The sequence below is a fragment of the Chaetodon auriga genome, chromosome 2 (genome assembly GCF_051107435.1).
Source record: "Chaetodon auriga isolate fChaAug3 chromosome 2, fChaAug3.hap1, whole genome shotgun sequence".
NCBI lineage: Eukaryota > Metazoa > Chordata > Actinopteri > Chaetodontiformes > Chaetodontidae > Chaetodon > Chaetodon auriga.
Genome location: NC_135075.1, coordinates 15,232,806 through 15,253,171, shown reverse-complemented (window position 1 = coordinate 15,253,171; position 20,366 = coordinate 15,232,806). Strand labels below are relative to the sequence as shown.

The 20,366-nt window shown below is 42.2% G+C and overlaps 1 protein-coding gene across 2 annotated transcripts; it reads right to left on the bottom strand.

Moving 5' to 3' along the window:
* Positions 1-9,686: 9,686 nt before the first annotated feature.
* On the bottom strand, positions 9,687-20,238 carry eefsec (eukaryotic elongation factor, selenocysteine-tRNA-specific). Of its 2 annotated transcripts, none has more exons than XM_076757205.1 (7): positions 19,426-20,238; positions 17,464-17,671; positions 17,092-17,188; positions 16,093-16,257; positions 14,293-14,928; positions 12,568-12,724; positions 9,687-10,530 (listed from the first exon to the last, which is right to left on the bottom strand). In XM_076757205.1, the coding sequence occupies exons 1-7, from the start codon at positions 19,727-19,729 to the stop codon at positions 10,349-10,351; spliced, it is 1,749 nt and encodes a 582-aa protein (XP_076613320.1). In that variant the 5' UTR covers positions 19,730-20,238; the 3' UTR covers positions 9,687-10,348. The 2 variants fall into 2 exon arrangements, with proteins under 2 accessions (XP_076613320.1, XP_076613321.1); XM_076757206.1 differs by lacking the exon at positions 9,687-10,530 and adding an exon at positions 11,986-12,359.
* Between the last annotated feature and the right edge of the window lie 128 nt (positions 20,239-20,366).

The following is a 20,366-nucleotide window of genomic DNA, read 5'->3' as shown; positions in this document are numbered from 1 at the left end:
CAGAGGGGGAGAAAGGCCTGATGGGAATCTTTTCGGGACAGTAAACACTGCATGAATTAACCTATCAGAGCGCTGACAACATGAGGCGTGACCAGGAAACAAATGAGGAGAGAGAATATGCAATAGTCTATATATAACAATAACACGCTGCCCATAAAAACAGGATCAGGGACGGTCGAGCTTTTGAGGATTATTGGTTTAATTCATGTGATATATTGCTAGTATTACAGATATTACGCAAGTCAGAGATATATTGTTTTACAGAATGCTTATGCATGCATGTGTGTATAAGTGTGTAGTGCGTACTCAATGTCAATCAAGACAGTTTCTAATTAAGAGTTGCTGTGCAAGGTTAGCGATTGTTGCCAAGGAAGGAAATCACTATCAGCGTCCCATTTTCATATGAATGAGCTCTTTTAATTAGACTGAACAGCTAATGAGAGCCTATATCAAAATAATAGAATGTTTTACCAGCTATGTAAGAAGTGAACAAAAAAAAAAAAAAAACAGCAGATGATGACATATAGGACGAAAAGGAGCTGAAGAGAGGAACAAATAGAGCGAAAGGCAGGGAGATTAACTGGTTCTGAGCAGAAAACAGATATCTGTTGTCTTTGAACCTGTAATGTTATTTCTGCGCTGACAGAAGTTGAAAGAATCCGGAGGCCGAGATTGAGTCAGACTTTGGTGCACAAAAGGAACGAGAGAGAATAAAATGTCGACTTGCATGTTGTAAGTCTGGTGTGTGTGTGTGTGTGTGTGTGTGTGTGTGTGTGTGTGTGTGTGTGTGTCTGAGAGAGAAAGAAGCAGGAAGGGAGATCTCAGATGAAAAGCAAAGAAGAAAAAACTCTCCTCCATTGTTGGAGTCTGTGTGTTCGTGCGTGCGGCTGTCGAGCGTGCACGCATACTTGTGTGCCTGCTATAATTTCTCCATTTGAAGGTTAATTAACGCTTGAAGTAAAAGCTACAGGACTGCAAATCAAAGACAGTAAACAGTCTTCCAGCCGCCTCAGGGGATTATTAGAAAAATAAATGAAAGCTGCGTAAAACAATTAAAATATTTGAAATGTGAACTTTGAGGAGCAGTTTTCCCTCCGCTTTCCTTTGATAACACTAAAATGATCAAGGACAAGTGAAATAAACTTGGAGCTAAAGTGTGTGAGCATAAGACAGTAGTGTGGACGCTGCCACAGGAATGCATTAATGACAACCGATGTATTAAAACAAAAGCGTTTGGAGAGGGTTTCCATGAGGAACTGGACAATCTCTGCAAAGTACAGGAAATGTAAACTTCATTTCAAATATAGAACATGACAATATAATAAACATATTAGGCTGTAGGTTCGGCACTCTGAATCTGCCACTTCAAACAGAAAACAAGAAGCCAGTGGGCAGGCAACAAACAAAGGACACAGAAATGCACTTTAGGCTCCCTGAAAGAAGTGCGTGGTGTCAGTGGTTGGGAGGGCAGTACATATATGTTTGATTTGGGGCTGTGCCGTGTGCATGTCAACACCCCCAATCTGGCAAACCAGAGGGATATGAGCTAATTAAGGAGGAAGACAACCGAAGGGGCAAAACAGAGGGAAGAAATCAAATTAAAGGCGGGGGGTTGGGTGGGGATTAGTGAGAGAAGAAGTACTTTCTACTTTTCCTACTTTAGCTGAAACATTTGGAAAGAAAGGGAACAAGACAAAGTGGGGCAGCGAGCAGGGAATGAAGAGTTCGAGAGACAGATAAAGAGGGCTTTTGCTAAAAACTGATTTGGAAGTTATTTCAAACCACATTTGCATCAAATGAACTCCCCCTTCCCTGTTTTTATATGTTCCTTTTGTCAAACTGTCCACTTCTTCTTGTCGTTTTCTCTGTCTTTGTCCGTCTTTGCATGTCCTTTTACTTCTCTCCGAGGAGCTGTCCCTGTCCCAGCCCCGGAGCTCGTATCTGATGGGCAGCGAGCCACTGTTTTCATAAACACAGTTTTTGGAGGGCTAGCATACATACATAAACAGCAGCACCACAGGCTGCAGTGTCAGATCTCCTCTAAACCTCCGTCACTCACTCTGCTCTTCTAAAAGCCCCATCAGGCAGTGTTTGGGCCAGCCTGACAGTGCCGGGCTTTCAGATGGGTCCCAGACAGAACCAGAGCCATATCTGGGTCCCCCTGCAGACGCTGAGCCCCCCAGCCCGTCAGAACCCCACTGTCCCTGCCTGTCAGTCCAGGATTAACTCTGTATACACACTGGGCCATTACAGTACACACAGCGTAGACCTCAGGGCACAATAAATATCCTTTAATCTGATAACCTTGTGTTTGCTTAAAAAAGAAAGTTATTCAGAGGTTTTTGTGGGTTTAAAATTGTATGTTAGCATATTACTCTGTGAAGAACCTCTAAATCTGTAAACAGTTTCTCCTCTGATCATTAAAGAACCATTTGTGGTTTCCTAAAGCTGAGATCCTGAGGTTCTTAAGTGTGCTTTTGGTTTTCTGTGGCACCAAAACCTTTGCATGGCACTGCAACAGCTGTCCCATCAGAATACATTTCAAAAATCTCTCCACGGTCATGACAATAGCAGCCAAGCCACGCAGTCTCCGAGGATAGAACTGTTGTCAGACCACTTGTGCAACAGTGCGGGTTTTAAAAATCATTCAAAGCTGCTATTATCAATATTTCTACATTCACAACGGGTCAAACCTGTATGTCAAAGGGTCGCATGTAATGATAGATAATTATCACTCAACCCCTCCTGTAGGCTCTATGGAGCATTTTACCGTCTATGACCGTCGCTTTCACAGTAGCAAATGTTTTCAGCAAAAAAGCTCTTAAAGCGCACTGTACAATATCTAATCCAGGACACAAAGTTAATCATCATCATCATCAATCATAGTGGAGCATTAGCAGCTAAAGAGACTGCTATTTGCCTTAGGAGGCGGTAGAGACCAAAAACAGAGCTAAAAGAAGACCGATCGTATATTTGACTTGAATGAATGCTATCATGTATGTTGCTTTGTGTCTTGATGTGTAAATAACTTTTTGCTAAGAAGTTCTTCATCAACTTAATGGTAAAAATATATCAATGTTGTGTTAACAGCATGTTTATGCTGCCCCCAAGTGGCCAAAAAAACATGCAAGGTAGGTTTACTAAAAAATAATAAAATAATCGAATAATAAAAATTACTTCACCAGCATGGTGAAGAATTGTCTTAGATTTAGGCAGCAGGACACGTGCTCCTGTAACAACATTAACAACATTATTACAACATTATTAACAACATTTCTACGCATTAAGATTAACTTGCAGCTACAAACACTGTGAAAGAGAGAAACTTCTTACATAACAAAACATGTTCTTACAAAATATAATGCACTGTTATAAATCAAACTGTCAAACAGTGTGTGATTAAAATGGGCAACACCTCCATCAGTGAAATACTACTAATACATTAATGCACATGGAGTACATTTAGTTTTGACTTGATCATTTTGTTAATAATGCTTTCAGTTAAGTAGCATTTTGAATACAAGATTTTTTGTTTTTAACAGAGTATTTTTACAACATAGTATCACTACTTTTGCTTAAGTACTGTCAGTGATCAGAAAACTTGCTCCACCACTGAACAGCTACGTGTCAGTGGCCACTTTAGTCATTACATTTAACTAGGAATAAACAGTCATAATAAAACACCTGTGTCAAACATTTCTCACAGGTTTTCACTGCTTTCACAGCAAAAAAAAAAAAATCACACTGTGATGCTGTTAAATACTCCTTTTTTCTGAGATAATTCATAGTTCAGACAAGTTTATGTTTGACACTTTGACACGAACATGATACTGTTGGCACAACTCTAATAGATGAAATAATTCACTAAACATATTTTAGACTCAGTGGATTCAGAAAGCTGCACGACTCATAAGGGATGAGTTAGGGCTGGTTTCTTTGTTTAGGACGATGTATGTATGTTTGGTGACTAATCTAAACATAACATCTACCTCTGGGTTGCAGCAGACCAAACAGACTCCCCAAGGCTCCCTGCAGACATTTCATTAGATTGTAAAACAAGCATGAAAATCCAAGAATAGTTGACATCTCTTTGACATCTTTTACAAGGTTATCCAGAGTGGAAGTGACTTTTCACATGACCCTACACATCACATGACCCCACCAGCAGCAGTTTTAATTGAAGTGGACCCCCAGTTTTAAGCGCTCCTCCCTGCAGCATGAAGTCCCCTCAGTAGTAACACAACGCTCGAAAGGGAACAGCTTCAGGCCTTTCCTTCAAATTCATTACTGTGTTGGTTTAACATAATTACTGGGAACATTTTTGAGCCTGCACAGGACCTCAACCCAAAACCTAGTAGTTTAATAATAGTTAAGGCTCCATGAGCTGAAATGTTGCCTGACAAAAACTCAGATTAAGAGAGAAAAGCAAAGTTGTTTTGGGAAAAATAGACTTTTGATGGACTTAAATGAAGTCAGCAGGTAATAAATGACAGTGTGTCTTGTATGCTGCCAGGGACGTACTTTTCTGCTTATTTTTGTTTTTATCATTCATTCATTCTTTCATTTCATCATCATTTTAGCCCTGAGTATTTTTTTCAAAACAGTGGCAAGCCGTTCATAAACACAGTCACGTCAGCTCACAAAACCAACAGACTGATTAGAGCCCACCTGACGCTGAACTTTAAATAAAATAAACTGACATTATTTCAAACATGAAAAAACAAACAAAACACCCCTATAATGCTATAGTGTCTTATGTCTATTTATAGCATATGAGGACAAAAAATGACAGTTACAGCATAATTTAACCAAATGGCTTTCTGTCTCTCTTTTCTGGAGTGACGCAGTTTTAACTGTTTTTAGCTGTGATTTGTTGTTGTTTATTTCTTAATTATTTTGAATAATGCAGAAAGGCTCCTCCATCTTTTTCTCTGAACCATCTCAGCTTCCTCACCGCTTTCACTCGTCACCTCAATCTCAACAGTCACAACTGTCCAGATCGTGCTTTCTTATATCTCTGCCCCCCAACCCCCATCTGTATGCGAAGGTGAGCAACAGACAACGTGACGTCGGCAGCCGCACAGACTATTGGCTGGCATTTTTCAAGGTGACGCGGCAGGTGACCTCTGACCCGAACAACCGGACTCTGCTGAGCTCAGCAGTAACGATCGACTGTTATTCTTCAGCCTCCAGCCTCTGCCTTTAACTGACTGTCCCCTCGTCCTGAAGTGATGAGGAGGGAGACGAGAGGATGACAGCGGCAGTAAAAACAGACAGTTGTTTGTGTTGTGTTGTGTGTGCATCAGGCTATGGAAGCAGTATATCAATACATTGCTTTATTGAGGTGCCAGCACTGATTTGCATGCTTTTTTTTTTTCCTCTCTGCACAAATGAGACAGGAATAGATATGCAAACAACTCAGTGGTGATGGGAGAACAATGGTTTTCTTGAGGGTGTTTCTGTCATTAGGGTGGGCTGCTTGCTCCTTGCAACAATTCTGTGGACATGTCAGCCAATGAGCCTCTTTAATTTGCAAAGAAAATACAGAATTTGGATTTGGTAGCGGATTGCAGAATTCCCAGCCTTTTCTTAAACTGAGTGACACAGAAAAATGGAATTACATTGATTAAGAAATGTTTACTGTGGCCATTCAGAACTTAATTTGGAATTTAAATAGTCAGATTAAAACTAATCTTAATAATAAAATACAGAGCAACAGACAGGTGCAGGTGATCCTGAACGGACCGGGATCATAAAGATCACTGGTCTCGTCTTTTGTCCTCATCATTTTATAATACTCATCCCATTGAGTTAAACAGGAGGTTAATTATTTTCCTCCTTTTCAGTCTCATTTATGCTACTTGCAGTCTGCTTTTTAAGTACTCGTTGAGGGTTACATGATTGTTGACATTTATCTACCCCTGATATATGCTGCAAAACAAAAGCTGAGAAAAAAAAAACTCTATAAATGTCTAATCTGGTGTCCTTGCAATTAAATTAAGATGATGCACTGAAAATTCTTCAAGTTGTTTCATAGCAGCTTTGGAGAAACAGGTAACGTCATACACTTTTTAGGCACTAATACTTTGCTTTTGAAACCTTGTACCTCTAAACCACTTCTTTTTTTTTTTTTATCCTGCTTTTATTCACGGATGCCTGATTTGCTACTTTGCGTATATTATTAACAAAAAAACACTAAGACTGAAAGAAAATGATGTATTGCTAATACATCAGTAATGATGAAGATAGTTTTACAATATTAATGAAACACTGAAAAGAGGCCATTCTTAATAATGAGAGATAGTGTCTGGTACGTTTTTAGAGCACATAATCCTGTGCGTTTAATTCAGTCAGAAAATGACTTGCTATAAAGTATTTTTTCATTAAGTTGATCTTAATTCATCTTTCATTAGCAGAATTTGCAAATAATGCCAAAGATACATTATACTACAACTATTTTAGTACCAGTGAATTCTGACCATACAGCTCAACAATGTCGGCTCACACAAGCTTACATCAAAAACAAAAAAACAACTAGAAGGACTTCACACAGCTGACGGGGGGATGGGAGATAAGCTGCACCGGAAATGGAGAAGTCGACTGAAAGAGGCTGCGGTGGTATTAATTAAACAATGCCCATTTTAATCATAGCTAATTATATTTGCAGGCGAGGGTTGAGAGGAGTGAAGGGGGCTGAGGGTGATTCTATCAGTGTCCCTGCTCATTAGGACAGTGGAGCTGTCTCATACAGCTCCTGTCATCAAATAATCACCAATAAACATCATCTCTATCAGAGGAGGGCGATACTGTTAAAACAGCCATTCTATAGGAGAGGTTGAGGTAAAAACCAACACCAGCACCTGAATGGAGCTGCCTGGGTATCAAGCACAGAGAAACGCGGGTAAAAAAAAAAAAAAAAAAAGTGCCTCTGGAGCTGCTTTCGAGCAAAGAAAACGCACTGTCAGACAATAAAGACCGGAAGATAATAGTCTGAAGTAAGCTAGGAATTTATTTGAGCAAAAGAGAGCACATTGGCAGCCTAACCACCTCCCCACTGGTTAAATTGTTAATTAATGTGGCACCCATTTATCAGTCAAATGGCTGCTAATTAGTCTTTTCAATCTCCTCTGCCTTGAACCACATTTTAAACTCTTTTCTTGCCCTCCTCCGCTGCCTCGTCAATAATCCAGCCAGCAGTCTTCCCTCTGCTTCTTTCTCTTACACGGCTGCCTGTTATCTCTGCTGATTCTTCATCTATAAACATTGAGAAGCTCAGATGTTGACCCTCAGCTCCTGGCTGACCTGGAGGTCATCGGCAAAAAGGACAGAGGTTCTAAAGGGAAATCATTAAGGCTGTATGTTATCTCTATGGAGGGAGAGGAGAGATTTAAATAGAGGAAAATATTGGGAGTCTTATGGGAGATGGGAGGTCAGAACATGAGCACTGGGCCTCGGATGCAGGCCAAAATGAACCAGAAAAACAGGAGGTGTGACCGCTCTCCCACATCAGGTGTCTATCTCTTGTCCTGGCCTGGTGACGGCGTGTGTGATGAGCTGAGGTGAGAACACACTCCCAGCTGCAGTCCCACAGCCTCCCTGGCTGTTTCCTCCTGCCACAATCAGCTACAGCTCTAAAAGCGGATTATGCAGTTCGCCCAAAAACCTCCTCACCTAAGCTCAGAAAGGGACAGCGGTGTCTCTCTTTCTCTCTCTCTCGCACAACAGGATTAGCATGCGTGTTAAAACATAGTGGGGGAAACGCAGTGCACCCAGGCTCCAGCGTCTGTATCAATGAAACGCAAGAGGATCTTTATCAAGACGAGGACGAAAACAGTCATCCTCTAACAAGACACACGGGCAAATTGATTTAGTGTTTAGAGTTAAGGCATAATGCATTTTATTTTTTCAATTAAGCTGTAATGGCAGATGGCTAATTTGTATATTAGTGTGTATGCATTTTTTTTATTCTTTAGAGGATTACATGCAGATGAAGATACAGCTGAGATATTAGATATGGACATGGATGGAATATGTGCATCGTCCTGCTCCGCCTGTGAAATTATGACATTAAAGGAAATGTTTAGGACCTTAAAAGATGATTCCCATTACTCTCTCATGATGAGACATCAGGCCAGTAATGGACAGAGAAAAAGGTTTTCAATAAAAAATAGAATGGATGGAGAATGAAAGAGGGGGTGGAGCGAGAAAGAGAAATTGGAGAGACACAGGAGTAAAAAGCGACAGAGGGTTTTTTTTTTTTTTCCTGTCTGGTTTTCTATAAGAGGAACGAGGGGAGATAAGACTAAAAGGACTGTCACTCAGAGGAACAATCCTTCCAGTGTCCCCTCTTGCTCCTGCTGCTCCTCCCTCCTCCCTCTCTCTCTCTCTCCAATTTCCACAGATTCCTGCTGAGATAGAGTTGCTGTTCACAGGGACAGTATGCTGACATCATCCGCTACATACTGAGTGTCCTGCACTCTCACTGCCCCGCCCCACAACACCCACACTGTGACAGGACAGGCAAACACACAGAGACACAATCCCCCCCCCACAGATCTCTGTGACTGCCTGATCAATCACCTACAATATCGATAATAACAGTTACATTTGTTTTGCTTGTTTTCTCATTCAAACATGGAACATTTGACATCATCTTCATCTTCATCATCATTTTACATCTCACATTTCTTCATCTACTGTTTACAGTGATAAGGTTCACCTCTTAAGACTCCAATATATGACTTTTTCAATCCAAACGGTACATTTAAAACCTACTCAAACTACTCAAAAATAGCATACATAAAAGATTAGCCAGCGATCCCTTTTCTAAATCTCTAAATCTCACACCGTGTATTGATCATGTTTTTGCAGAGCGGTGTAATACGATTCAGCAGGCAGTTTCATACCGCATGCCACAGTAGTAGGTACACTTGTTATGGATATTAGTTACAGCTGGGATTGTATATGTATCAAATTGTTTCTGCACAGAGTGTGACATCAGGAAAACGTTTGAAGAGAATTATAAGGTAAAATGTGCCCAATATGCTGCACAATGCAGATGATAGCAGAACAAACCAGCCACAGAGAGCCGCAGGTTGGACACACATTTAAGTTTAGGGTTCAGTTTGTACAACCCGCAGAGACAAAGTGTTCTTCAGCCCACATCATTTACCTGTGCAATGATCCAAACAGGTGTTTTTGGAGCATTCCACATCATTCCCAGTCTTTCGTTGCTCCTGTCCCAACATGTTTGAAACGTGTTGTTGCATCAAATTCAGAATAAGCAGATATTTACAAAAAAAATCAATGCTGATGAGGTCAAACATTAAATATATTGTCTTTGTACCGTTTTCAATTGAGATTACGTCAAAAAGGTTATCATGGTTATCACGGCAAGTTATCACGTTTCATTTATCTTTTAAAAAACAAACTTTTTGGGGGTTGTAATGATCTATGCAGCAGCAGGTAGCACACATACAAACTGCAGCTAGCATGGGCAGCACATCATACTGTGTTTATGCAAAGAAAATACAATCCAAAAACATTGGTTTTGTATAATTTACTGAGGAATTCAGCTTGTTCCACAAATAATTTTGTGGACACAGCTATTGAATCAATGCTATTATATTGTTAATGTATGCATCAAGATCATTACCAACAATCTAACAGAAAATAAGAGTCAGAAAGAGAGTTTCAGCATAGGTTTGCTTTATTTGTCTTTGTGAAAAGATCAGTGTTCAGTTCAACTCAAGCATCCTCTGGTGTAACTGCTATTCTGGGTAAAATGCAGCTCTACAAACTGCCATTAAAGTAAATCAAAGGAAAATATTGAAATATGAACAAAATACTTTTGAAATCACACAGCAACTGCCAGTGAATCCAAGCCTAAAACATAACACAGCCTTTATGCCAGCAGACAGTGAGAGCAGAGGCCCGAGCAAACCTGTGAGTGCAGTATTTCTATAATGCTTGCTAATGTGTTTATGCCAATTAAGGCTCAACTGAATTAGAAACATAATAAAAAAAAAAGTTTGCTGCAAGTCAAAAGAACTGATTAGGAAGGAAAAAAAGTACTGATTTATTTTATATAACTCAAATGCATCAGAAGCAGAAGAGACCCTTCCACCCTTGTGATGATGCGAACTGGATTAAGTCCATCTCCATACAGAGAGATAAAACAATCACTGTTTCACATGCGTTCAGCATTCCACAATCACTGCATTTCAGCAGACTCCATCCCCAGAAAAAGACGCAGACAGGAGAAGTTATCATTCCCCTGAAACAGAGGCCACTATTCCTCTGAATCTGCCCGTCTGAAGCACAGTGACACAGTGTCAGGCCGAGACGGTCAAGACTGAACCATCTTTTTATGGGGATCAAAGACATACCGTTTGAAATGTAAGTGAATGCTAACAGGCTGAGAATCTGTTTTGGGCTCCTCTTCGCTTGCCGGTCCGCCTTTACCTCCACCCTTGCCTTTCTTCTTAGAGGTGGAGGATAACAACTGCTTGGTTTCTGGGCAAAGACCCTCTGAAGAAAAGATAAACAGGCAGGTCAAGGTAAAAAGGCTGATTATCTGTGGTTAAAAAAAACAAACAAACAACTGAGAAACATTGTATAAACACATCCCCTTAAGTAATAACCCTAAATCCTACTGTCCCCGTATGTGCGGTACTTAGGTAAACTTAATCATCTCAGTGTAGGTGTATCTGATGCTTGATAGAGATCTTCTCTTCCCTGTTATGTGTGCAGGAGGTGCCGTATCAGTGCTTCTGTGTGCTGACCTCGAGATCAACCGATGCCTTCATCCTCCTGATGTAACTGATGAAAATGCGCAGAGAACCAGGTCTCAGTTGCTGCGTGAGTCTCTGCATTAGTCTGGCTCATCCTGACTCTCCAGAATCAGGTCGCCTCTATCCGCTCATACATAACTCTTCGACTGGGCCTCGTTCTCAGCCACACCGAGCCGTGTTACCGGTGAACGCTGAGCTCCTGTTCGACGCACCTCATGCATGCACTGCACATTCTTTGATGCCATTCAGTGTGTTTCTGTATGCGTGTGTTCTCCAGGACAGAAACTGGCTGCTTGTTTGCTGTTTTGCACACGGATGGTAAGAAATGTTCTGGGTTCATTGCTTTACACGCAGGCTGTCTGACCTCACATACAAAACGGCGCCAGCATTCTTCTTGTTATCATTATGCCAATGTGAGGGTTGTTATGGTTGCAGCGCAGCCAGAAATCTCTTCTTCTTATCTACCATCAGCTGAAAATGTCGGTTTACCGCCACAAAGCACACTCACACACCCAGACTTAAATGATTTGTGTTCACATACAAGAGACACGTACGAATTGCACTTATACACGCTGGTCCGCAAATATATTTTTAGGTATTTGTGTGTAAAAAAAAAATAAATATTACATCTACTATATAGAAAAATGCTGCACAGACTTGAGGGGAAATGTCACCATCACTGAAGCCTCGGAATCTAGATAAGTTCATGTGAAACATTAGGGACATGACTACTGGCACATTCGTCATCATAATGAGAATAATAATTGATTGCTGCCCTTGAAAGAATGCAGGTATGAGCAGTAGGTATGAACAGAAAAACATAAACGAGTGACGTCTGCATGAGAGTAGACAACTCTCTGTCATCGTCTTATGCATGTGTCCTTAAGGAAAGGCAGAATAGGAAAGAGGGGGGAACTCAAAGGAAATAGCCAAGTCATGATTACTCATCATGTGAAGAGGAAAAACACCTCTTTACTCACTGTTGTATGAAGTGTTCCCGGTTTTATATACAACTGGAATAAAACTACTTCAGACAGTTGCAACATGTACTTTTGTGCCATCGTGGAAATGGAAAGCTTTCAAACGACTAAACTTCCAGAAAGACAAACTTCAGAGTTAAAATGTCAGCAGTTAAGAATAAATACACTTAGACCTGCCATGACATTGGTGCTAGTGTATTGATAAAGTATTGGAAGACATATGGCCGTATAAAGTATTTGACCTACCCCTTATCAGCAGAATAGTGCCATCTTTGTCCTAATGCCCACAGGGACTCTCACATGAACACAGCTGGAAGTCTGCGTTATGTTCATACATGAAGATGTGTGTGTGTCAGTGTGTCTGAGGCTTTTGAGTATATGCAAGTGTGAGGCAGCGAAGAGGATGTAGGTGAGGTTCTCTTTCTAAATGTTTTTGTTTTCTCTTCCCTCCCGGTGTGGAGCAGTGGGTTCGGAGCAACAGAAGGTAAAATAAACACAGAGCAGACTTCCCCCGGAACACAGGCAATCCCCAGAGGAATCCCGGGAATGTGGCTCAGGATGTCGGGCCTACCACTCTTACCGCATCCTGAAAACTGTCCGCTGAGCCCCAGAATCCGAGGAAAGATGGAAAAAGGGTGTGTGTGTGTGTATTGATGAAGAGGGGGACTTGTCGATGCTGTCAGACTGAGCAACCACGATGATGATAAGTGTGTAGTGTCGTAAAGAGCAACAGCGTACAGGTGTGACACAGGTGATAAAGCAAACTGTTTTGCCTCACTTCAGGTCATCCTTACCTTGTACCCGAATCTTGAACTTGCCGCTCTGTCCGAAGCCACCCTCGATAACGCCAGTCTCCCCTGTCGACAGCACGACCTTCAACCCAACAAAGAGCTGGAGGTTGGTCTCCTTCTTGAACAGGTTGCGGCCAATCACAGTATACTCGTCAGTCACCTGAGCACAAGATAGAGGGAAAGAGCCTTATGAGCGGCAGCACTCATGACAGACATGAAAGCTTAAAATGTGAAAAACGTGATCAGAAGAACTCAAATGGTGTACAAGCATGTGATCCAATTATGTGAGAAAATGTCAGGACGTGTTTCAGTGTGACCTCCTGTTTCCTTCCTCTGGTGTCTAGATCTTGTGCTTTGCCATGATTTCACTCATTATCATGACGGCATGAGGAAGAAGAGCTGATGATCTGCCCTGGGCCCTCACAAACTGCACCACTTGCCGTCAGACACATTCTTCGAGGCTCGCCGCCTGGCTGTCTCGCTCTCTTTCTTTCATCCTCCTGCACATTTTATGCTATATTTGTTTGTATTTCTTTCTTATCATCCATCACTAAGTCGATCTTAACCCGGCACTAATCTGATAACAGGAGGGCACCGCTCTGTCTCCAACTCCAGCTCTGCCTCTCTCTTCTGCCTAACCCTCATTCATTCTTGAACATTTGACCCTGACGTCCCTCAAGCGTGACTGATGCGCTGATAAAAAAAAAATACAGTTGCTGTACACGTCTGGCAGACCGCATGAATTGTGACTGGACGAGGCCGTCATATCTCAACAATGCCAGTAATGTGTTCTTTTGCAAAAAAGGAATTCTTAAGTCTTGAAGCATAACTGCTTCTTTCTGGGAGGCAGATGAATGACAAATACAGAGTCACATGACCATGGTCTGACCTCATGCACACGCTGGCCTACTCCTGAGTCAGTGACTGGAGCTGTCAACAGCCTGAGGTGCTAACAGCAGGAAACTAGTTCACACACTTGACCCCTGATCTAAATCTGACCCTGCACGAGTGTGCACAAAGAGGGAAACTTAACTGTACAGCACACAATGACAAGAGTCATAACATATTCAGTGCGCCCACACATGAAAACACAAACAGTGTGAGGTCGGTGGATGTCTTTTTGAAAAATTGTCGAATCAGATGTTAAAATCAACAAGAAAAGAAGAGAATTAGATATGGATCACTACAAACTGGAGCTCAGGATTTAGGACACAACTTAACAGCAATAATACAAATAACATTAATCAAAATGGCATGTGTGTGAGAGAGAGAGGAGCAGGGTGAGAGAGAGAAAGATGCTGAGCCACAGAGGTGAAGGTGAACTCACACAGACATGTGGGTATTCCTGTGCCACTCAGGTGTGTCCAAACAGTGTCAGCCTCTGACAACTAGACAGGGCTAGTGGCGTCAGGCGGCCACCCACGCACACCTCTGTGTCACAGCACATGCTAAGGCATGCGCACCCACCCATGCCTTTAACACGACTCACCCGGGCTGCATATGCATACTTGTTTGTGTGTACGTGTCTGTTTACAACTATACAATAGGGGCTCTGTCTGAGAGGCACGCTCCAGTGCCACCAGCAATGACAAACATCCAAAGAAGGACCAGAGCCAGAGGATGGAGTACAACGTGTCAGGGAGGGCAGAGGAGCAGGGACAACACTCAAGGTTAGGCAGGAGGATGACAGTCGGAAAAACACTGATAAACTGTGGAGCGTACACTCACCCTCTCCACCTGTCCCTCCTTGTGTTTCGTCTTGTAGATGCGCAGACGAGGCAGGGCAGTCTCAGCATAGCCTTTATCTTCAAACCCCTGCAGCAGACGGCCTTGGAAGGCCAACCGGCATGCATTGGCGTGGATGTCTGTGTCCAGCTTGGAGCCAATCACCAGGCAGAGTGAGGGGCATGTGACTGGCCGCTCAAACTCCAATAAGGCCCATTGCTCTGGGTCAGGTCCTGAACTCGCCTCTCCTTGACCAGTGGCATATTCATCCTGGTAGAAGTACTCCCTTTCGAAGGTGAAGGGTGTTTGGAGCGAGCAGGGCTGTGGTTTAAAGTCTGAAGGAGGCTCTGAGGCACCCAAAGGTGGCAGGCCAAAGAAGGTGACCTTCGCCATGACTGTCTCATGTCCCACAGTGATGTGGAACTTGGCACGAGTGGCAAGAGAGCCCTTGAAGTAGCCTATCTTCCTCACAGAGATGACAGCTGCGTAGAGGGTGCGTAGGGACCCTGGGGTGCACACAACACCCCGCTCTAACAGTTTAGGGTCAAACTGTGTCACACACACACCCACACGATCCCCCTGCATGGCCCCAGAGACTGGCTTCCGAAACATCTGCACCGACTTTATCTTCTTGGTCACCTGAAGTCAGAGAGCATAGAGATCCAATAAACAACAAAGATTTCTAACATTTAATCTATCTAATTTAACATGAGCAGAATGGATTCAGAACAGAATTCACAAGGAAAAGCTAAAAGTACACAAATTGTTGCTGCTAAACATTTTGTAGCTCACAATGCTTTAGCCATGCATGTTTAAATGTGTGTTGCTTTGTTTTCTTTTAACCATTTTCAAATACTTCTTCAGGTTCAACTTAAATTTACATTTAAACCATTGAAACTAAATACCGACTACAGAATGCGATTAAATACAGAAAAAAAACATGAGTTTTCATCTCCACAGTACAGCGATACTTCATAAGATATTTAAGGGGAAAGGCTCTACAGAGGATTAGGATTTTCTGTCAATAAACATGCAGATACAGAAGTAACAGCTCATTAAATATGCTCAACATGCAGTTTAAGCTACTTCTTTAAAAATAAATATATTTGCATATATATACACACACACACAAACACACACAATGCTTCAAAAAGTCTCGTGCCGCGTCTTTGTGAAGCAAAAAAAAAGACACTTTTGGCACAAGTTCATAGTTGAACACATATATTTAAATAATATCAAGCTTTGATAAAAACTTAATTACAGCCTGAATGATGTGCTTTGTTTTGTTTAAATTACAGACCTCTGAACAAATCACGAGCCTACAAATGAACAATTAAAAGATATCTATCTAACTACCTGTCCATCTCCCCATCTATGATTGTGGGATCTGGCATACCACAATGTCTCCGTGGTTGTTTTTGTTGTGTATTAACACACACTGACCAAATCAACAGCAGTGGCACAGATCAAGGCTCTGTCACTAATGATAATTCAACCATTTGCTGCCACCAAGAGGTGAACATGAAAACCGCAGACAAAACTGCTGAGCCTGGCTGAAAGTGTGCATCTGGTCTAAATTACCCAACTCCTGTGCTGCCAGTCCACCCCCAGTGCCTCATCCTTCCCTCACATTAAACTGACACATCCTCTGAACCAACTCGGCCATCCCTCCCTCTGTCTGCCCACTTTCAGTCAACTTCTGAACTTCCGAAAGCTCTGCGGTTTCTGCAAAAGAATTTCCAGCACTCTGGTATGCTACTTGCTTGTAAATACTGTGTCAGAGATTCAATTTTTGGAGCATACCTTTAGTGCTGGGATTTCCACAGTGTCATTGATGGTCAACGACCCCTGCAGGATGGTTCCAGTCATGACTGTTCCCTGACCACGGATGGAGAAGCAATGGTCCACAGCCATCAGAAGGTCACCTGCGGGGTCTCTCTGAGGGAGGTATGTCTGTTTCTTCAAAAGCTGAGAATGACAAACAAAAGGGCAAGAAGACAGACTCATTTACCGACACCCAAAAGATGACTGCTGTCATAATACTGCAAGGTCAAGCATACACAAATATACAACAGATAAAAAAGAGGGACAGGCACTAATTAGATCCATAACTAGCTAATGTGGTCTGACTTTGTGGTGGCTTTACAAACACTGCCTGGTACGCACTGTCTCTGTTGTTCTAAGTGCTGGTCTGACCCTGATGTGCGAGTCCACTGCTGTTTCTCACACCAAAGGAGTCGGTTCAGGTTCCACAACTACTTTTTTTTTTTTTTTACATTTTCATTCTTTTCTGAGCTTGTTGAATCTTACAGAGCTTGAGAACAGTGCAGCCTGATAAGCCTGATCAGTATTAGCTCATTGCAAATACATTGGTATCAGCGTATAGGTCGGCTGATAATTAAGAAACTGCAGGAATTTCAATGATGTGTTTGAGGAAATTTAAGAAACAGTGACTCATTACCATGAATACATAGTTTGTCCATCAGAGAGCGCTGACAACAAAAATTCAGTATCAATCAGGCTACAGACAAGCAACAAAACAGTACTGCCTTCAGTCTGTTTGAATTTCTTAAACTACAGATTCTCCTTGATTATTTGAATGATTATCTGCCGTGAGATTAATACTAGATTTTTCAGGAGTTTAGTTTAGCTCCAGTTGTGCATTAAGTAACACAGCCAAGGTCTCACTGTACTTTTTTACCATCGCTTAAACAATGTGAACTGACTTAAGTGAGAACTTCTGTGCTCTTTTGAGCTAAATTAGTAACATTGGAGGGGGACCACTGTGTTTCTGAAATGTACCTCTATTAACTCTGACACTCCATGTGGCTCCTCTGAGTCAGCAGCCTCCGGGCCCCCAGGCTTCGCTGCCACAGCAATCACGGGACATTCCTTAAATCTGACCAACAAAGAAACAGCCATATTGGAATTACTTCATGCTGTGATGCTGAGGTAACAATTAAAGTTAGTTCAAATAAAAAACAATTGGGCCTGACAGACAGACTGCTGGAATGCAGACAGAATGTGCAATGAATGAGGAAGTTCGTCAAGAGATTCAATCCTGGGCCAATGGGATCCACATTCAGTGCCCTAGCCCACTTAGCTGTCTGGGCCTACATTACATAGCCACTCTCTGTACACATATGTACTCTTTTACTTGTATTAAATACAGACCTGGTGCTCTCCAGTGTTTTGTGAATTCTCTTGGTCATTTTCTCTATGGCACTCTGTCTCTTGTTGGCCGGCAGCAGGTCAGTTTTGTTCAGGACGACCACCATGCGAGGGCAGGTCAGCTCTCCTATCAGCAGACATTCTGCAGTCTGAGTCTGCACCCCTTTCACCACATCCACCACCAGCATCATGAGGTCAATGATTTGGGCACCTAGAGAAGGTTAACACACAAACAATCATCAAGAAGATGTGAGATGTTACTGATGTTGAAGAAAAGCAGAGAGCTGAAGCAGAACAACAACAATAGTAATTTGCTGTGAAAGATATTCCAGATTTTCTGATGTGCATCTATTCAAGGATAGAAAAAATGTGAGTAGAGACTGCAAAGAGACTATGAAGCTGAGAGCAGCAATGCAAACAGGAATGGACACAGATGCCCAAAAATAAGAGTAGAATGAGAAGAGAAATTAGGGGAGGGGTGCGCAAAGAAAGAGCAAAAGGCTAGAGGGTTGAAACTAGAGCTGCTGCTCACTTGGTTGTCTTTCCTTTCCCTCTTTTCTTTTCCTGACTTTGGCAGTCTCTCTTTCCTGTGCTCTCCCCACATGGGACAGGAGGGAAGTTTAATACATACCCCGATCCCCATACTTTCCTTCCTCCCTAATCTACAGCATGTGCCACCCCACTGGCTCATAGGCTTCATTTAGTACGTTGGTTATGGCAGCATTCAGTGTCCAAATGCCTCTAGCCTGTTTTAATACCTGGACCACTTCAACCACAGTTTGGTCATGTCACACCCTTCAAGTTTAAAAATGTTGGATCTTGGTCGTTCATTTGTGTGACAAACAAAAAGGAACTAAAAGAAAAAGCAGGTAATAGAAACAGTGTCACTCCAATTATCCGCTCTGGACAGCTGTACCACCATGGTTATTTCTCCTCAAGTAAAGTCAACCATCAACACCCAAGTCATGAAACATTATCATTAAGTCATAATCAATCTAGCTATTTGCAGAGAAAAGGCGCCCTCTGCTGGAGAGGTCAACATTGTGCATAATAATAGTGAGGATGTGGTTTAAGCATCCCGCTGTCTGCAGCATTTAGACAGTCAGTCATCTTTATCAAGGACAGGGGATGGGACATGTAATAACGTATCATCTCAGGTTCTAGTGAAATGTGTTATTGACAAACTGCTACTAATATCTCTTTTGATGTTGTTGCTGATACAAACTGACACCAAGTAGTACCAGTGGGCATTACATTTCACAATTCTTAATTTGAATCTTTTCAGGTTAAAAGTCAGTTCTGTTTTGTTTTTTGTTTTTCTTTTTTTGTCAGTTAAGCCATTTCCAGATTAAGGCTGTTTTGCATTTGGCTGATGGTGTGGGTCTGTAGATAAGGTGAAGAGACTACATGCACTTTGGCCTCAGGGTCCTGGTGTTGTGCATGCTGGCTCACTGTCACTCTCTCATGGCTGACTGGGACATGTTAACAGTAACATCTGTGCTTTTCCTGCTGTGACAAGTGTCTCCTGTGAAAAAGGCCAATTTAAGAGGCATGCTTTTATCTTTGGGAATATTTTTTGGGGCACCTAGCTGAAACTAATGCAGTCTAATTCAACAGTCCTGCAATAAATCATAGCTGCATGAAGGTAACAATGGTCACTATAGTGAGAGGTATTTCTCATATTTAGTCTGATCTCACTGATATAAATGGGCTGGTCAAAAATGACCAGAAAATGACCACCAAGTTGAACCAACACCTTTGTAAAACAGTTCAAAACGAACCTCATAATCTTCGTAAAGGTAGAACATATATCAGGGCTGATGTGGTGAACTGCATGCTGGTGAGATGTGGCGGCTGCCAACAGCCAAACAGTGGTCAAAGTATCCTTACTGTAGTCTATGCGTTTACCACCTTTTCACGAGCTGTCATCAGTGTCACTTATCATCCAAACTTATGAGTGCTCACCTCCAATGATGGTCCGAATAAGAGAGGCGTGTCCCGGACAATCCACCAGGGTGAACTGCAGGCTGTCATACTGCTGCTGGCCTCCGCTGGCCTGCAGGTGATCAGGTAGATCCACCGTGAAGGAGGAGAAGCCGAGGTCCAGCGTGATGCCTCTCTCACGGGACTGTGGGTTCTTGTCGAAAGCAGCCGTGGATGCTGTGCTGCTCAGCGCCCTGGCAAGCGACGTCTTCCCACTGTCGACATGTCCAAGCACCCCGATGTTGAAATTCAACGTTTTGGTGCGACTGTCAGCGGATTCTGACATTTTGACACCAGTTTGATGTAATGTTAACCAGAGCGCGTATTTTCCTTTACTCTGAGCTGGACCTTGAACTCAGCTCCAACGGAAACATTACACGGTGGTATTAGCTGTGCACGGTCTTTTCGTTGGTTGACAACCGCGTATTAAAGCCCAAACACATTCAGTAACACGCTGTTTTAGTTAGTTTGAGGTTTACAAAACTAAGTTAGCCATAATTAAGACTTTCACTTTACTTCAGGGTGTTATCAGTTGAGAGAAACGTCTTCCCTGGTGTCTGCGCACTCCATCCTCACGACAACACGCTGAAACGGAACGTTTTCTTTAGCTAACAAAAGCAAAAGGAGGGAGACTGACCTTCCATATTGGTTCTGTGATTAAAACTTTACTGTAAAATATCGATGGTGCGAGCAAACCCTCCAATTTTTGTAGTTCTGTATTCTTTTGAGACTCTTATTACACTTTGACAAGTTTCTAGCAGTTTCTACAACGACAAAGCTATAGAAACACAAACGGAAGTGAAAACTATCATGGGCGGGGTTATAATTGAATGACATTAGTGACAGAATTTTAAGCCAATGAATGCATCGTATCTGTCGAGATGTCCAATAGTTTTTCTAGGTAGTCCAAATAGGCGGTCCTT